General features: G+C 47.3%; 1 protein-coding gene across 1 annotated transcript in view; it reads right to left on the minus strand.

Annotated features, from left to right (window-relative positions):
- Positions 1 to 13,996: 13,996 nt before the first annotated feature.
- The window catches only part of LOC309333170 (inositol polyphosphate 5-phosphatase OCRL-like), a gene marked incomplete at both ends in the record, with an annotated part of 39,978 nt that continues 36,175 nt past the window's right edge, over positions 13,997 to 17,799 (minus strand). The window contains 2 exons of the mRNA XM_081846570.1: positions 13,997 to 14,046; positions 14,178 to 14,263. Of these exons, the coding sequence (XP_081702696.1) occupies positions 13,997 to 14,046; positions 14,178 to 14,263 (136 nt within the window). The remainder of the gene's footprint in view (positions 14,047 to 14,177; positions 14,264 to 17,799) is intronic.

Consider the following 17,799-nt stretch of genomic DNA (forward strand, 5'->3'; position numbering starts at 1 on the left):
AGTTAATCTGAAACCAGCTCTCCCTGCATCTGCTGAAATGGTTATACCTACTAAAGAACAGCAAAATATAAACAAAATTTCGACACATTCCTCAATGCCTGACCTGGAGTCATCATTATCGGACGGAGAATCTCTAGCTGATGATTTGGAAGTTCAATCTGCTAGCGATACGGACTGGACAGAAGACCCCTTGGGCCATATAAATAAGATGATATACCCACGGAAGGAAAATCTAATAATAGTTAAAACTTGTACCGATTTAATCTCTGCTCCCCTAGATGACAAGCTCTCTGATAAAACAAGGGATTTCAGAGAGGAGACTAGACCAAACCAGGACACTACCCCTATAGGACCGGGCGAGCAGAGCATAATTACAAATAGCTCAAGAGGCACACCTGCGCCAAAAGGAGAGAAGTCATTTACTATTAGCCAAAGGAAAATTACTGACTTCTTCAAATTTGACAATCCACCAAGATCAGCGTTCCCCCCTTCTCCATTGTGACTACCCAAACCTCAGTCAAATTCTCCCCCGTTCTCCCTTTTAAGCTGGAACATAGCAGGTTGGAAGGGGAAAAAATCTGACCCGGATTTTGTAAAACTAATAAACTCACACCAAGTAATTCTCCTGCAGGAAACATGGGAAGAGGGGAGAGTAAATATTAATGGTTTTGATGCTATATCATTACCGGCATGCCTGTCTACTAAAGGAGGCCGGCCTAGTGGAGGATTAGTTATAGCAATTTCCTTGAAAATACGGGCAAAACTCACGCTTGTAAATGCTTCCACCCTTGCAATTACAGCCCTGATTACGGGGAAAAACTTCGAACTTGCTATAACAAATGTTTATCTTCCTCCTGGAGGCAACATTGCAGACTTATACAATAAATGGGGAATCTTGGAGGAACATCTTATTCTTTGTCACTCCAAATACCCCAATATACCCAATGTTATAGCAGGGGATTTCAATGCTCGCATTGCAACAAATTGGGAGTCCTTAATCAAAGCCAAATGGTGGATAACCCCAGAATTCATTAATGACCTCTCCCTCCATAATCAAAGACTTTCCAAAGACAAAAGGGTAAATGAAGCAGGAACCCTTCTTTACCAATTGGTACTACGTTTAAACTTAGTGATTCTAAACGGGAACTGCCCGCCTGACGTACCGGGTGAGTTCACACACATAAGCTCCTCTGCAAACAGTGTCCTGGACTATATGCTGGTATCTCATGATATATTCCCCAAATTTTCCCATTTTAAAGTTGAAAATATTCAACTGAGCGACCACCTACCGTTGGTCGCCACAATGATTATAGACTGGACCCCAGATGGAGACAGACATCCAACACATTTGATTACGAATTCAGTACTGCAAGTCAAAAGTGTAAAATGGTCCAAACTACAGGCTCAAAAATTCTCAGCATATTTCCAACAAGGACTAAAACAAGCATATTCAGGCTTAATTGAGGATTATCATGATTATGACCAAACTCTAAGACTATTCTCGAATCTGTCGGAAGATCTAACGTCTTTTTTCTCTGTCCCGACGCATAAAATAAATCGAACACAAAGGAAGATAGGTGCATTGTGGTTCAACAGTGCTTGTAAACAGGCTAGACAACTTCTTGGTAACATCTACAAAGAGTACAAAGCCTCTGGGGCAACGGTCTTGCCAAAAGAATATTTCCAAGCAAAATCGGCCTACAAGCAAATTCAAAAGGGTGCCAGACTGGAATGGCAAGTGAATCAATGGCGGGCAATTATAGAAGCCTCATCATCACGGAACTCCAGACAATTTTGGCTCCTGGTAAATAAAAGAACTAAAAGATACCCTTTAACTATTATTCCTGCCCCGGTTTGGGAATCTTATTAAAAAAATTACTTTGCCACAACTGACTGTATCGTTAACATAAGAGACGGATTTCAAGATCAGCTTCCCCTCTGGCCCCCCATCGCTCCGGAAGACATCCATGACTTGATTGTCAAACTCAAAACAGGGAAAGCGCCTGGGCCAGACCTGATCCCGGCAGAAGCTATAAAATACCACGCGGACTGGTGGGCCAAGGTCCTGGCGACCATCTTCGATGCAGTTAACAACTCTGGAATGATCCCGGAAGTATGGAAGGACGCTGTTATCGTTCCAATCCACAAAAAGGGCTCACCAGATGACCCGGGGAATTACAGAAACATCAGTCTGCTCTCAATAGTGGGGAAACTGTATGCCCGCTTCCTGTTGAACAGACTTATCCAATGAGCCGAAGAGAAAAAATTAATTGGGCCCGAACAAGCTGGATTCCGGCCAAAACAGTCAACAATTAATCATATTCTAATTTTACAACATCTTGCCTGGAAATATTCCACCCCAAAGGGTGGCCAACTCTGTGTGGCATTCAGTGACCTAAAGGCAGCATTCGATAGTATCCCCAGGAGCATCCTCTGGGAAAAACTCACCCACTGGGGCATCGACAGAAGGCTTCTCTGGCTAATAATCAAACTCCATGAGAACTCAGCGGCTAGAGTGAGATTCACCCCGGAGGGTGATCTCACCAATTCAATTCCCATTAACAGAGGTGTCTGACAGGGTTGTATATTGGCTCCACTCCTGTTCAATTTGTTCATAAGCGACATGAGGACTCCCCTAATAGAGGCCCAAGAAAGGATTCATGCACCCCGCCTAGCACTTTATCGCTGCCCTTTGTTACTATATGCGGATGACGCAGTCATTCTTTCTTTTTCTAGAGTAGGTCTCAGGAGGGCCTTAAAAAAATTTGGATCATACTGTAACGCAAATTCCCTTACAATTAATTATGGAAAATCTAAGATCCTGATTTTCTCAAAGAGCCGGAAACTCCATAATTGGAGAATTGATGGGAGAGTCATCGAACAAGTCTACAGATTCCAATATTTGGGAGTTTGGTTACAACATAACCTCAGATGGAAGGCCCATGTAGCCTATGTTACAAATAGAGCCAAAGCTATCTCCTTGGCGATCTTGCGATTCTTCTTCACCGATGGGGCCCTTCATATCCCATCGGCGCTGAAAGTCTTCAAGGCCAAGGTGACCCCGACAATTGCTTATGCCATCTCAATTTGGGGGACTTTTGTCAACCTATCTCACCTGGAGGTCATTCAAAATCAGTTTTTAAGAGGGATATTGAAACTGCCCAGCTGTGTAAGTAATACAGCGTTACGCATGGAACTTAATATTGTATCCCTGGAAAATGCTCTGTGGAAGCACATACTTTGTCACTGGTTATCTCTATGGCACAATCTCCCAAACTTGTACTTGATACAATGTATGTGGAGAGATGATTTCCAGAGCCCATGGGTAAAAAATTTACAGCTGAAAATTACGGCAATGGGAATCTCCCCATCCAAATTACTAGAGCAGGACATAGTCCCAGCTAAAAGAACAGTAACCTGTAAGCTAAAGGAGATGGACTTGCAGCAGAAAATGGTCTTGGGCAATGGTACCTGCTCACCTCTAAATCTTGGTTTATTACCCCTCTTAAGGCTCCCAAACTATTTGAATTCCTTAACTTCCTCAGCTCATAGATATGCCTTTGTAAAGGCAAGATTCAACACCTTCCCATCGAACGTGCTGAGAAATAGATTCTCCAATGGACAGATATCGCTCTTATGTGATTGTAATTGTGGGGCACCGGAATCGTTGCATCACATAATTTTTGACTGTGCTTTTCACTTACCGGCCAGGAGCAAGTTTCTTGCTCAATATCTTAAGGGAATTGCCGATGATACGATTGAAGCCAAACTGAGATATCTACTAATTGATGATGACCCCCTAAGATCACTCATGGTTGCCAGATTCTTGATCAGCGTCCTATCCCTAAAGAAGAGAAACGGTCTCCTGTGTGGCTCGGATAACCCCTTTAAACCATGATCTATGTTTTAGGTGATATCACCATTGTTTTAAACCATGATCTATGTTTTAGGCGATATCACCATTGATATCCTTGATTAATTTATGAGCAGAGGGCGATGTATAGGTTACAAATTTATTGTAATGTATGATGGTGGTCTTTGTTTTTGTTTTGCTTCGGTTCCTGTTTGTCTTTTGTAAGTGTTGGCGATTTTAAATTTGGAGGGTTAAGTATAATATGTTGGTATGGGAAACTGTCGTGTAACGGGCCAATGGCCGTAATAAAGATCAATCAATCAATCAACCAACTAGCATGCAGGAAAAATACCAACCGCTGGACGGAATCCAAAACGTGAGGGCTAACCGGCGAAAAGAGGGCGAGCCCCCTCTGCGCCGGCCCTAAATAGGGCAGGCCACGCCCCCAGCCAGCTGATTGGCTGGCTGGGGGGGGGGGCAGCGCGGCCGGGATTCCCCTGTTCTCGCGGGGGCTGAAACCAGCCCCCGCTCACGTGGGGTGGGCGTGAAGCCCGCAACCCCACCTCCTGGGCAGGCCGGAAGTGGCTTTGCTGAGAAGGAGCTCCACCCCAGGGTGCTAAAGAGCTCTTTCCCTAGCCTGCAGGTGCCAGAAGGCCAAGCGCTGGTGTTGCAGTGGTGGTACTTCAGAGGAGTATGAGAAAAGGCTGCTCTGGATTCTGGGTATATAAATGGCCTTGCCTGAAGCTGTGGATTGTGCTCTGCATTAGCAGAGAGGCTCTACTTAGTTGCAAATGAAGCACATTTCAGTTATTATAGAAACCGGTGTTTCCATGCATGCTTGTTCAGGAACTCTGTGAACTAGACAGCCGCTGTTTTAAAAAGGCCCTTTTTCTGGCAGGTTAAACGGTTAAAGTTGACTTGATTAACTTCATCCGCCAACTACCCTTCTAAGCAACCAGAGCAATTACAAATAAAAGGCTCTCCAACCGTGCGCTATCCCTATCTGCAAGCAAGCTCTCCCACAAAGTGTTCTATGAGACACATGAGCCAAATAGCCGAGGAGACAGTTTTTTAGCTGCCTGTCATCCATACACTTTATACTGAAAGGATTTCAGGGGCAGATGCTCTTTTTCTGCATGGAGGGTGGGGGTTTCCAAAGGAGCACTATTCAGACCTGCATTCATGGCTTATGAGTCGTAGCCGTGTGACAACTGCACCTCATGCTGATGTGTTTAAGGGCTGATGTTGCACTTCCAGGTAGAAGAGCTCATTGGCATTATTTTAGGCTCTGTGTCAATTGACTTTGTGACATGATGGGGGGGGGGAGTTTTTATTTTTAGAGTATTTACCTGCAACCTATTATGTGGGAATCTCAAGGTACTTTACAACTAGGTCCAAAAATAGGCAAACATTGAAATGCAGCAGAATAAACAGGCCTCCAGTAAAAAAATATCCCTCAAAGCCCATATTGGCTGGCAGCAGCATCCCCCCAAGTCCATGATGGATAAACACTTTCCCCACATGGAGCAGAATTGCACCCATGTTGGCAAAGGCCTCCTTTCTAGAAGGGGGAGCAGAGGCTGCCCCCACCCACTGCTCTCTTCTCCCAGGCATCTGAAGAGACAAAGGGCTCCCCTTCTCTACCTGTGTGCCACAAGCCTGAATTGCAAGACAGTTCCCACTTTGGGGCAACAGGGAACAAACATGCAGAGGACGAGTTCTGAGGCCCCCCCAACAAAGCCATTTCCCTGGGCCCACCTGCCAGCCTGCTGCTGGCTGGCTGCCCACCCACAGGAAAATGGCACGATTCTCCCCACCAACAGGACATAACAAGAAGACTTCCTAACCTGTGAGTTCTGATGACCCGCTGCTGCTTCCCCAGTTTAAAGGATGGCGGCTCGGGTGAGCCATTAAGCTAGAAGCTGCCTTTCGGAAATGTGGCACGCAGGAGGAAAAGGACCGACCCCGGGATGGGCTGTCTGCCTTCCTTTTGCCTTCCACCTCACGACATCCTTCCCCAGCCTGGTGCACTCCAGGTGTTCTGGTGCTCCATCTCTCACCAGGCCCAGGCGGTATGGCCAGGGGTCAGGGATGGGGGCAGTTGTCCAAACCAGCTGGAGAGACTCAAGGAGGGCATTACAGCCTCAAAGCCCTTTCCCTACCTCTCAATCTGGACTTACCTGGCCTTGCCCGTGGCCGCCTTTAGCCAGATCAGCTGTGCTCGGAGCTGGGACAGACCCCTCTGGAGACTTAGAGGTAGAGGAAACGGCCTGGGTCCCCGCAAAGTTGATCACACTTTTCCTACTCCCAGACTGCAGGCTAGAGAACGTCGCTGCAAGCTGGTGACCCATTCCCTGGGTGGTGCACTGGGAAGAAGAAACCTCATGCAGAAATGGGAGGGAAGCACTTTGGCCAGTGCCATGGGGCCTTTCTTCGGAAAGCTGCTCGGGGACCTGCAATGGAGCACTGCACAAGGAGGAGGAAATGTGGGAGGCCTGCTGGGAAGGCTGCTGGGACCCCGACTCTTCCTGGCTAAGGGAAGCAGCTCTTGCAGTGGTATCTCTGGGAACAGAGGGCATCGAAGTGAGCTGGCAATGAGAAGGCTCAGCCAGGTGGGAGCCGGAGGTCTCTGTGGTCGCACCCAGGGATTCGTTGGGCGAACTTTTCTTCTCCATTCTGTGGACACGAAGGCAAGTCTTCTGACCACTGTACCAGCTGGTTTCAAAGGCTATTTTTTATGAAAGCTTGAAAAACAAAGAAAACACAATATACAGAAATCAGTGTCAGATATCAAGCATTTTGAAAACATAAAAATGAAAAGAAACAGAAGATGAAAAGACTTCTGATTCTTTGTCTATCAGCTTTAAAAAACTTATGCAAAACTCTTACTTCATATTAACATCCAATCATCCAATTATTCTACTTTCCATAAACCAACCTCCCCCCCCCCCCCGCCTCAGTATTCGAGCCCAGATTATCTCATCCAAATTGCAATGGCAGAAACACACGCAGCCTCCTGGTGTTAAATATCAACAATATGTATGGAATAGGGAAAAGCTTCCTTCAATGTTAGCTTTGTTCTTTGTTGCAAAGTAATTCCCAAGAATAAGCCCAGAGTAGGTAGGCCTTTTTACTCCTGGGGAAATCACCGGCAATTTCATGCCAAATGCAGCAGAGGGAAGGGGCACAGGAGCTGCTATGAAACAGACAATCCTCAAATCACAGCTGTTTGATACAGGGATGGAATCAATCCTTTTGCTTCAGTAAAAACCTCAAGGGTCGTAGGTTGTGGTTAAATGAACTGGATGGTGTTACGAAGGATCTCAAAATGAAACACCGTTTTTCGATTTGAAAACTGTTGAATGATCTTTACCTATCCTGGGAACAGTACACCGCAGTGGTGGGCAGTTCCACAGACCCTCCTCCTCTACTCAAAATGCATACAGACCCATCTTTGTGCTGGGAAGATCCAGACAAAAGGAGTCTGTTTTCACAGTACCCGCGGAGGGGTTTACACGGCTCCATCCTCTTGCCTCCCCCATCCCCCGATCACTGTTTCACTCCGGAAGGTGTCTCAGACCTGGGTGGAGCAGCCACAAATGACAGGCAAAGAGACAAGGTCCTGCCCAGATTCAGGCTTCCTCATGATCGTGTGGAATCTGTACACATTTCTGTTGGCGCTTCCACTAGTGATTTATCTGTACAGGATCGGACTTCATTTCAGCCAACAACATCCTTCCTCTTCCCCCTCCCTCTTAGCTTTAAACTCCACAAAATTAGCCTATGGCTAGGATGCTATTTATCAAAGTCTGTGTCCATTAAAATATGGTCAGATACAAGTATGCTTTCCCCCTTGTTACACAATTATTATTTTAAAAATTGCATTCAACCATTTACTATTTAAACAGCTTATACACCACTAGACTATAATCATCTCTGGAGTGACATACGAGAAATACATTGCAGAAAAGTTAACATTGATGACATCAGACTTCCGTTAAAAAGACCTGCTGGAATAAAAAAAGGATTCGGTAGGTGCTGGGTGCTCTGCCTGATGCTCTCAACTGGCAAGATGTAGGTGTGGTTGAATCAAATGGGAACAGTGACCACAGTGCTATCAAATTCAACATACACAGTATGGAAGTGGACAATTGCTAAGGAAATCCAGAACAGTCACATTTGACTTCAAAGGAGGAGACTTCCTCAAAATGAGGGATTGGGTACAAAGGCAGTTGAAGGGGGAAAGTCAAGGATGGTGAGCCCTTCTGTGCTCCAGAGGGCCTGGGTGGCCTCATTCCCCTCTTGTTCTGAGCACTGCAGAGGGAGGCAAACATGTCCTTCCTGGGGGCTGGTCCCTCCCCGCCCTGTTCCTGGAGGGCAGCAGGAGGAGGGGGCTGCTGCAGCTGCCTCCTTTGGGGGCATGGCTCACCTTGCCTGCTCCTGCCCTCCTCCAACACACACAACCTTACCTGCCTCAGCCATCCATGGGGGCTTGAGAGTGTGTGAGCAGACTTTGTCATGGGAGGAGGCAGGCCTTGCAGAGGAGGAATGCTGGGGGCAGGCATTCCAACTCAGCCCTGAAGCTCACTGGGTGACCCTGGGCCAGGCACTCACGCTCAGCCTAACCTACCTCAAAGGGTTGTTGTGAGGATAAAATGGGGGGGGGGGAGAGAGAACTCTGCACACCAACTTGACCTCCTTGCAGGAAATGGGGGCTATAAATGTAATTGTGTCATTTGCACCCCTCCCACCTCACTGGGTTTAGAGGCCAAGTATAGAGGCCAACAGTAGGTGGCGCCAGAGCCAAGGAGTGGCAGAGCCAATGTGTTCTGTATCTGAGATGGAGTGGGAAGGGGCTGGCAGCCACCGCAGTCATCCCCTGTCTGCCCTCATGGAGCGGCCAGAATCCACTGGGCAAATGCTCATCTTGCCAGAGTCTGGGTCTTCTGCTGTTGCTCTCTCAGAAACCGTACCCAGGTGGGATGTTTCGTTTTTTGTAGCTGCTTCATCCCTGAGGAAGTTGGAGGTGACGCAACTCCTGCATCTCTGACGTGGGATGGTTTGGAGGTATTTCAATTTCCACCCTTTTCCCTTGGCTCCCTGGAAAGAAGGCATCTTTACATTTTGAGCGCATTTCACAGGCCAGGAGCCAAGCACCCCTTCCTGAGGGGGAGAAGAGGCCCAGAAAAGATGAGCCCTTCCCAGCCCAAAGGCGTTCCCCTGAGATTCAGCTTCCGGGCTATGGCTAACCAGGTTAGGAGCAGGAATATTGGGAGCGGGAAGGAACTGATGTCATCTGCCAGAGCAGCTGGCTAATTGAAGGGAATGAGGTGATAACAAGGCTTTCAAATCTGAACTCTTGTTTGTGGCTGGTTAGGATAGAGGGAGGTGGAGAACAAGGGCAATCGGAAGCAGACTCTGGGTAGTTGGTTCCTTTTCTTTGTTCGGGTTCCTACGTCACACCAGCAGTTTCAATGGCAACACTCCTTTGCAAGATTGGCCGCCTTTTTAATTCTTTGTTATGGAAAATGAATAAAATGATAAGTTGCCCCTGCCAAAGGGTTGCATGGCATCTGGCTGAAGACTTTTTGTGCTAAAAGTTGAAGCTATGCTGGGGTGTGTGTGTGTGTGTGTGTTGCAGAATGGTTTAATTAGCTCATTCTCCTCCTAGCACATCGTCTTCATTCAACTCTGGCTGTTGAATGAATGCTTTCTTATAATCATTCTTATGTTTAAGTGGGCTTTGGCCTCCTTCCAGACAGCAGCTTGAAAGGGAAGCAGAGGAAAACTCAAATGATGACAGAAGGCAGGGGCATCCAACAAGCCAGAGTTTTGGTTTGGATGTGACACTTTGAGAATTCCCCAAGCCATCCCGAAGCCCCCATTTCACTCTGGTCCATCTGAGTATCTCCTTTCCACCTATGCCTCCCCTCCCCCCCAAATATTCACAATTAAGAAATCAGAAAACAACCCCCACCTCTCTTGCGACAGAACTAGATGGAATGATCAGGCATAGCAACTCCTGCAGAGAGGATAAAACCAAAATGTTTCCAAGGGACACATTTATCAAACAAGATATCTGCCCATAGCTCAGTCAGTAGAGTGTGAGACTCTTCATCTCAGGGTCGTGGGTTGGAGCCCCACGTTGGTCAAAATATTCCTGCATTGCAAGGGGGTGGACTAGATGACTCTTGTGGTCCCTTCCAACTCTACAATTCCATGATATCCTGTGAGGAGTAGTCAACTGAGTTTTACTCAGAAGAGATGCGTCAAAATCAACACAGCCACATAATTTGTGCCCATCAATTTAAATAGGTCTGCTGTGGAAAGGACTGATGTTGACTACAACCCTGATGTTTTCTGATTATTTTATAGAGCGTTTCCCTCAATACCAAAAAAATGGAGGCAGAGACAATTTACTGAATTTCAAAACCACCAAAGCTTTATTGAATGAACGAATCAATTTATTACAGTCACAAACCAGAATATGGACTTCTACAGAGATAGAGATCATGTAGAAGAAGAAGAAGAAGAGTTTGGATTTGATATCCCGCTTTATCACTACCCTAAGGAGTCTCAAAGCGGCTGACATGAATGAACTTTATTACGGTCACAGACCAGGATTAAGAAAAGCATATAGATAAAATAGCAGTTGGGATTTTTGACCGATAATTGTTAGGGCAAATGAGGACAAGGAAACAGGCATAAAACATCCAAATAAAATACAAGCTTAAACACAGATAATGGATAATTTAAAAACTAATAATTAAAACCAATAAGAGCTAAAAACCAACAAAGACACGCAGTTAAAACAGCATAAAAACTAAAAAACTCGCAGATAAAACAACTATAAGAGGCTGCAGAGTAGAAGCCTCTTAAATAGAGGACACTCTTAAATAGAGGACACTCGGGACCCTTCTGAAGGCTGCATCCAGGACCGGTGAGGGAAGAGCCGAGCTTTTGGCAAGTGTAAAGGCCCTTCTTGCATCCCTAAGGAGTCTCAAAGCGGCTAACATTCTCCTTTTCCTCCCCCCCCAACAAACACTCTGTGAGGTAAGTGGGGCTGAGAGACTTCAGAGAAGTCACCCAGCAGCTGCATATGGAGGAGCGGAGACGCGAACCCAGTTCCCCAGATTACGAGACTGCCGCTCTTAACCACTACACCACACTGGCTCTCATATATATGTAGGTTAAAATCAAAATCTATAAGCTAGAACACAGTAAAGAATTCAGATGTGAAACTATTAAAATGTGTAGTTTAAGACCTTAACCGCTAATTTAAAATATGCATGTCAATGCTTTATTATAATTAAGGCAGGTAAAATAATTATTACTCTGAATATTATTCATTGCTATGAGGCTTCTTGAAGCAATTCAGAATACAATCAACATTAGCAGAACACTTTCCTTTACAAGGACAATTTAAAAAGCAACAATTTAAAAGCAATAAAAAAGTAATATTGCATAGGAAAGAATTCTAAAACAACAGCAATGATCACAATTAGCAACAAGACACAATGAAACAACAAGCAAAAATTGCCACTCCATCATCGCTGAGCCTTGAAACTTGTGTCTTCTCCCCATAATCGAAACTGACATCAAGTCTTATGTCATCTGGAAGAGAATGAAGGAGAAGAGAGATGAATTTCTGCCACATTTACTGATTCACCAAATTGACCTGGCCCCCCTTCCACCCTTTTTACAAGGAGGCTTTATGGATCTTGTCTTTGGTGGCAACGACTCCTTCCAAGCCTGCAGTTTGGCCATCTTTGTGCTGTGGCAGGATTTCACAGCCACATGACCCAGGAGGTCTGCATCAAGCAAGGATGCTGCAGCTACTGAGTGGGCTCTCCTTAGTCTGGAAAGTGCGTCCCATGTCCCCAGGCTGTGGGTGTTACCTTCTTTGGGGCAGAAGTGAGCCAGCTCCAGAGGGACGAGAGCATGCTGTAGAGAAAAGAAAAGACCGTACTGGATCAGATGACTGATCTGATCCTAAACCCTCCCTCCCAAATAATGGGTGCAAGAGAACATGGAAGCAGACCCAAGCCAGGGAAGACTTGCTTCCATCATGGGATGAGTGAGTTCTATTGCCTGGCCCCAATCCCTTGCCCCAGGCGACCTCAATGGGTCCTGCAGCCTACTAGGCAGAGGTGGAAGTGTAAGATCAAGGAAGAGGGCAGGAAATGTCTCCAGCCTTGTCCGGCATCCCAGGGACACACATTGTGTTGTGTGCCTGATACCAGACTGTGATTCCTACGGTGGGAATCCTTTCACAAGCCACTCTGGGAGCCTCTTGGGGCTGTGAAGGTGCCAAAGGTGAGAGACTTACCTTCAGGCAACTGAGCCTTCTTGCATAGGACATCAGCCAGCTAATGCCACTGGCTGCCAGTTGCCTCTCCGCTGCAATCACACTTGTTGTGTAACCTCTCAGTTCCTGTGGGAGGAAAGGGGACCTCAGGATCAGGAGGCTGGTCTGGGGGAAAGAGGCAGACCACTGTGAAGCCCTTTACACTCTCAGAGAGAGATCCGTTTCTGTTCTAAAATGGCAATGTCCTCCAGCCCCAAATTGTAGCTCTGCATCCAAGGCCCTCCTTTGGCTGTCTGGGCAAGTGGGCCTTTGCTGGCTCGTCCATGTGGCCAGCTTGCCTTACAAGAGGGGAAGGGCCCAAGAGGGGCACTGCTAGGTGGCGGCTTCTCCATGAAAGCTTTCTAGGTCAAACAGCCACTGAGGCCATCAAGATACTTACATTCATCAGCAAGTTCAGGATCTTAGTGCTTGGGGCCTCCCAGAGGAGGCCTCCCAGCATCAGAGTATAACGTTCCTCTAACTCCTGCAGGCAATGGCAATGAGGGAGAGGATGCGCCAAGCAGGGGAAAGAGAGATCAGATGTTGAGCAATGGGAGCAATGCTTAAAGCGTGTGAAGAAGAAACAACAACTAGAGAAGTCAAATTTCAAGGCTAACAACTTACCTGCTTGTCGGGCTCAGTTTTGACCTCAATGACCGCCGCAAAGGCTGCATGCACAATCAGGCTGTGGAGCTTCAGTGGTAATTTGGGCTTCCTGAGGCTGGAGAGAAGGAGGGAAACCTTTTTAGACTCTGTCTCTTATGGGGGGGGGGGAGCATCAAATACATTTCATTCTCTTGAAGTTCTAGTGAATGCATGTGTTAGCTTAAACCACTTTTGACAATCAAGCAGCGTATCGATTTTACAGGGTAAAAATGAATAAAGGTAAAATTAAAATAAACACACGAGGGCACTGTTTATGTGGCAGTCTACCTGGCACTTGGTTGCAAGCCTCTAGGTCTTAGTTAATCCCACCCCTAAAAGCTGAGCCATTTCGCAGTCATCTCTAGACAATATAGCTTCTATTTTCTCTCTCACATCTCCACTCATCCTGTAAATAGTTGCTGCATGAATAAAGCTTTTTGAACGCAAGAAACCCAAGAACTTGTAAGCAATTCTTCCAATCGAATTCACTGCAGTGGCAAGGTCTGGTAACACCTTTCCACATTCTGCTCCCCTCCCCCCCCCCCCGCCAGCTGCTCGTCAAGCTCAAAAAACCCGGTATACCTCAGTTGGTAAAGGGCTTCCAGTGCCATAGCAAGGGCCAATTCAGGCTGCGTAAAGCACGCAATCCGTCCCATGAGATCCTGATAGAGAACAGAGGGCGGAGGGGGAAACGTCAGTTCCCTACGGACATCAGGTGGATTCCTCCAACCCCAAACTCAGTGCAGGAATTGGCAATTTCATGCCAAATGCCTGCACAACCCTTCTCTTGGCCAGACCCCGCCAGGCCTTCCTTCTGCCCAGCATCCCCCCAATCCCATCCCCGGCTCTCCTGCCCCCCTCACCCCTGGATACCTCATGCAACCTCTCACTCACCGCAATTGCCTTGACGGCCATCTTCTTGGAGTACCTCAACCTGTCCTTTTCTCTCTGGCGGGCCTCCGAGCAAGTGGCCAACACGCAGCAGAGCAACATCTCATCCTTCTCCAGTTGCTGAAATGGCAAGAGTCAGGCTGTCAGTTCATGGCAGGAGGGCTTCTCTGCATCTGAGACCCCCAAAATGGGGGTATAAACAGCACTGGTGGATGGGTGGGGGTGGGGGTGAGGGATTTCGTATGTACTGTGCTGTTTTCTCAAATACTAACCACAGGCGATGCCCAGACCCTGCCGGTCTCTGAACCATCTGCAACAAGAGAAGAAGGAAAGGACATGGGGGCAGGTTAGTTCATTTCTACTTATTTTCCACAGTTGAGGATTAGAGCATTAAGGCCACCCCTCCTTACGCTCCAAAATGAAAAGGAAGCATTTGCTCACGTGGGCCCACAGCAACCCTGGACTTCTTGGGGACTTTGCGGGTCCCCTTCTTCTTGCGGGCTGCCATGTCCCTCAGTCGCCTGAACCTAGAAGAGAAGGAGAGGGGCAGACCTTGTTGTTGTTGTTATACCGCCCTATACCCACAGGGCTCTGTTACAACCAGTGCTTTTTTCTGGGGGGATGCAGGGGTACGCACACCCCGAAACATTTCGTGAATCTTTGCACTTTTGTCCATTTACTGTACTGCATTTATTTCCCCCGATTTCAACTATCAAATGGTGATTTTCTTGAGTCAAAATGAGAGTAGCCCAAACATTTATTTAATAGAAAAGAAGCACTGGTTCCAACATAAAAATTGCAATATAAAAACACAAAATGCATAATAAAGATGAAAAACAACCCAGTAAACCCCCCTCCCCAACACATTTCAAAACCTGAGACAGAAGCCTACAACCAAAATGGGGTGTGTGTGTGTGTAAGAATGACCGCTCCCCGCTTAAAACGGGGGGCGCCCTTTGCGTGGACGCGTGCAGCCCCTAGATCTGGAGCGGCCCCAACAGCATAGGCTTGGCTTTGCCTTCCCCCAGGTGGGATACCTGGAGGTCTCCGCCTACCTCAGTCAGTTGTCCAATCCCACCTGGGGGAAGTGTTGCCAAGGAGACCAGGCCAGGTAGGGGAGGGATTACTTGCCCACACAATAGAGGGAGGATCTTACCTGGGAATCCTCACTTGGCTCCAGAGCTTCTCCCACCCTACCCACCCTCAGTTAATGTCTTATTTTGCAGGTTAACTTTTCTTCACAGGTTTTGCAGGTTAATTTTTCTTCACAGGTATGCGGGCGCTGCTACGTTAAGGTCGCTGTTAAAGGGCCGGAAAGGAATTTCCCTGCATTGGCAGGTTTCACCTTTCCCGTAGCAAAACGTCACAACTTTGGCAGTATCAGGCCTTGGGCGGAATCCTTTAGTCCATCTTCCTCTTTGCGGCGGCGATACCAGGGTTCCCCGTTAAAGGGGTTTTTGAAGGGAGGCTTTGGCCGTACGCCGAAAGGTCGTCATTGCTCTCCCCTGCGGCGGTGTAACGGGGGCGGCTATCTCTGCTTGAACATATGTTCTCCAGAGCCGGCCCATCCCCCCCCCACACACACACTGGATAACCCTGATGCTCCCTAGGTCCCCGGCTGGGGACTGGGGAGGGAGAACGCCCAATGCCTGAGCCAAGGTCTACCCACATTTGAAATTTAATAAAGTTGTGGCCAATTTAATCCCATAGCACATTGTCTTGAGTCGTTATTCCACATGACGGGGGGACCGCGTGGGATCTGGGGACTCTGCCTGTCCGCGCAATAGGCAGGGAGTCTTTGCAGCATAGCCAGAACACAAATACGGGTGGCCTAACAGTTTCAGGCAGAGCCGTGTCATTTCACACACTACTTCGGCTGCGGGACATCGTATCAACAAGGAAAGGAGCATTTGGTGTTGTTGCATCTCCACGGGTATTTGTTGATTTGTCGCCACGAGGGGTTGTAGTTGTGGAGGTATAGTCTGATGAGGTTTCTGGTTATTTGTACCCTAGGTGCCCACTCACACACAAAAACAAATCTCCCTGCAGCCAACCAAAGACCACCAGCCACACCCTAGGTCACCCCCCAACCTCTCTCACCACCAAGGAAATGCAACAAGGGAATAGTAAGTGAACCCACACAAGTGATGCTGACACAAAACCCCACACATACAGGGGAAACTCGGGAAATTAGAATATCGTGGAAAAGTTCATTTATTTCAGTAATTCAGCTTAAAAGGTGAAACGTCTACTTCTCAGAGGTCAAATATTGCTCTGTTTGCAATCCTTGTTTTGCTGATTTCATTTCATATTCTAATTTTCTGAGATTGTTAATTTGGGGTTTTCATCAGCTGTACGTCATAATATCACAATCATAACAAATAAAGGCTTGACATATCTCGCTTTGCATGTCATGAGTCTATCTCATATATTAGTTTCACCTTTGAAGTTGAATTACTGAAATAAATGAACTTTTCCACGATATTCTAATTTCCCGAGTTTCCCCTGTACACTAAGTAGAAGAGAAGCATTGCCACCCGACCCCACCCTCCCCCTCTTCCCCCCTCTGTTCTTCCTAACCCAACACTGCATGCAACACTAATGTCTCACAACAAATGAAACTGATCTGTAGAAAACACAACTTGACAAAAAAGACAAGGCACGTTTTTTTTGTAAACTAAGAAATCTTCAATCATTTGTTTGTTTGTTTGTTTATTTATTTATTATTTAAAACACCAACAAGGAAAGGAGCAGGAAGGAGTTATCCAAGATGATCGTGGCCTAGGAGAGAAAGCAGATGGAGGGAGAGCTTTGAATCAACTCATTTGAGAATGCTGGTGGGAACTTCTTCACATCATGTTTACTCCGTTGCTGAAATTTGCAGGCAGCCGATGCTACAAGGACAAGTAGCCTGCAGGGCTGGGAAGCAGATTACACCAATTGTTGGAGGAGAACAACAGCATCTCTTACTATCACTCAACATAGCAATATAGAGCTTCCAGGAACAGAGGCACTCTACCTCTGAAGCCCACAGCTAGAGGAGAAGCAGCAGGAGTGGGCTACTGCTTGTGAGTTTGGACTAGATGGGCTTTTCCTCTGATCCAGCAAAGCCACTTCCGCCTACAAAGGAGGTGGAGTTGCGGGCGACTGAGGGAATCCCCGGCCGCGTCAGCCCCTGGACAGCCAATCGCTGGCTCAGGGAGCGTGACCAGCCCTATTTATCGCCGTCTACCTCGTAGCAGCAAATCGTCACAACTTTCTGGGTATTGGCGGTTAGGCATTGGTATTGTTCTGTAGATGGAAGAGGGGAGGAAGAGCCATCACCTGCCCCGCATATTGAAGGGTAGTCCGATAAAGGATTCCGGGGGGCGTGGCCCTGTCCGAAGCCTATGGAGGTGAGGGCCTAAGGCACGCCCCTGAGCGGTGACCGGGGGGGGGGGGTTCCGAGTTGATGTGCATCAGCAGGACTCCCCCTACTGGTGGTTAACCCTTCCCGGACCGCAAGCGGACGGGCTGAAGCCGGATAGTCGGTTAGGACCAATGCCTAAACCAATACCACTCATCACCTGTAACCAATAAAGTTGTGGCCATATTTAGCCCATTAACCTTAAATAATTGTGTCATGTGTCTTTATTTCCACTTTTGGGGGGGCGGCGGGAACTCGCCACGCAATAGGGCTCTTTTTGTTTTTTTATGCACCCACAGACCCCAAACGGCTCTCCACAGGAACACAGTGGTGCATCTCATGTATTTTTTTGGGGGGGATTCCAACACTCCCCCCACCCCCACCCCCAGCAAAGGAAAGATAAGGGAAGCATTTCCAGCATTTAAAAGAGCCCTCAGCATAATGCTGTTAGGACAGCAGCCCTGCCTGGAGAGGGAAGGGGGCTGCTAGGAAGGTCGTCAAAGCATCAAGGCATAGATGAGCCAAAGAATGCAATGAAAACTCTCTTAGAGCCAGAGTGACCCACTCAGTCATGAAGTGCACTGTTTGGTGTTGGGTCCAGTCACTCTCATCCTAGCCTGCCTAACAGGTTTGTTGTGAGGGGAAAAACAGGGGGAA

This window comes from Podarcis erhardii, assembly GCF_964252035.2.
Source record: "Podarcis erhardii genome assembly, chromosome: W".
Taxonomy (NCBI): Eukaryota; Metazoa; Chordata; class Lepidosauria; order Squamata; family Lacertidae; genus Podarcis; species Podarcis erhardii.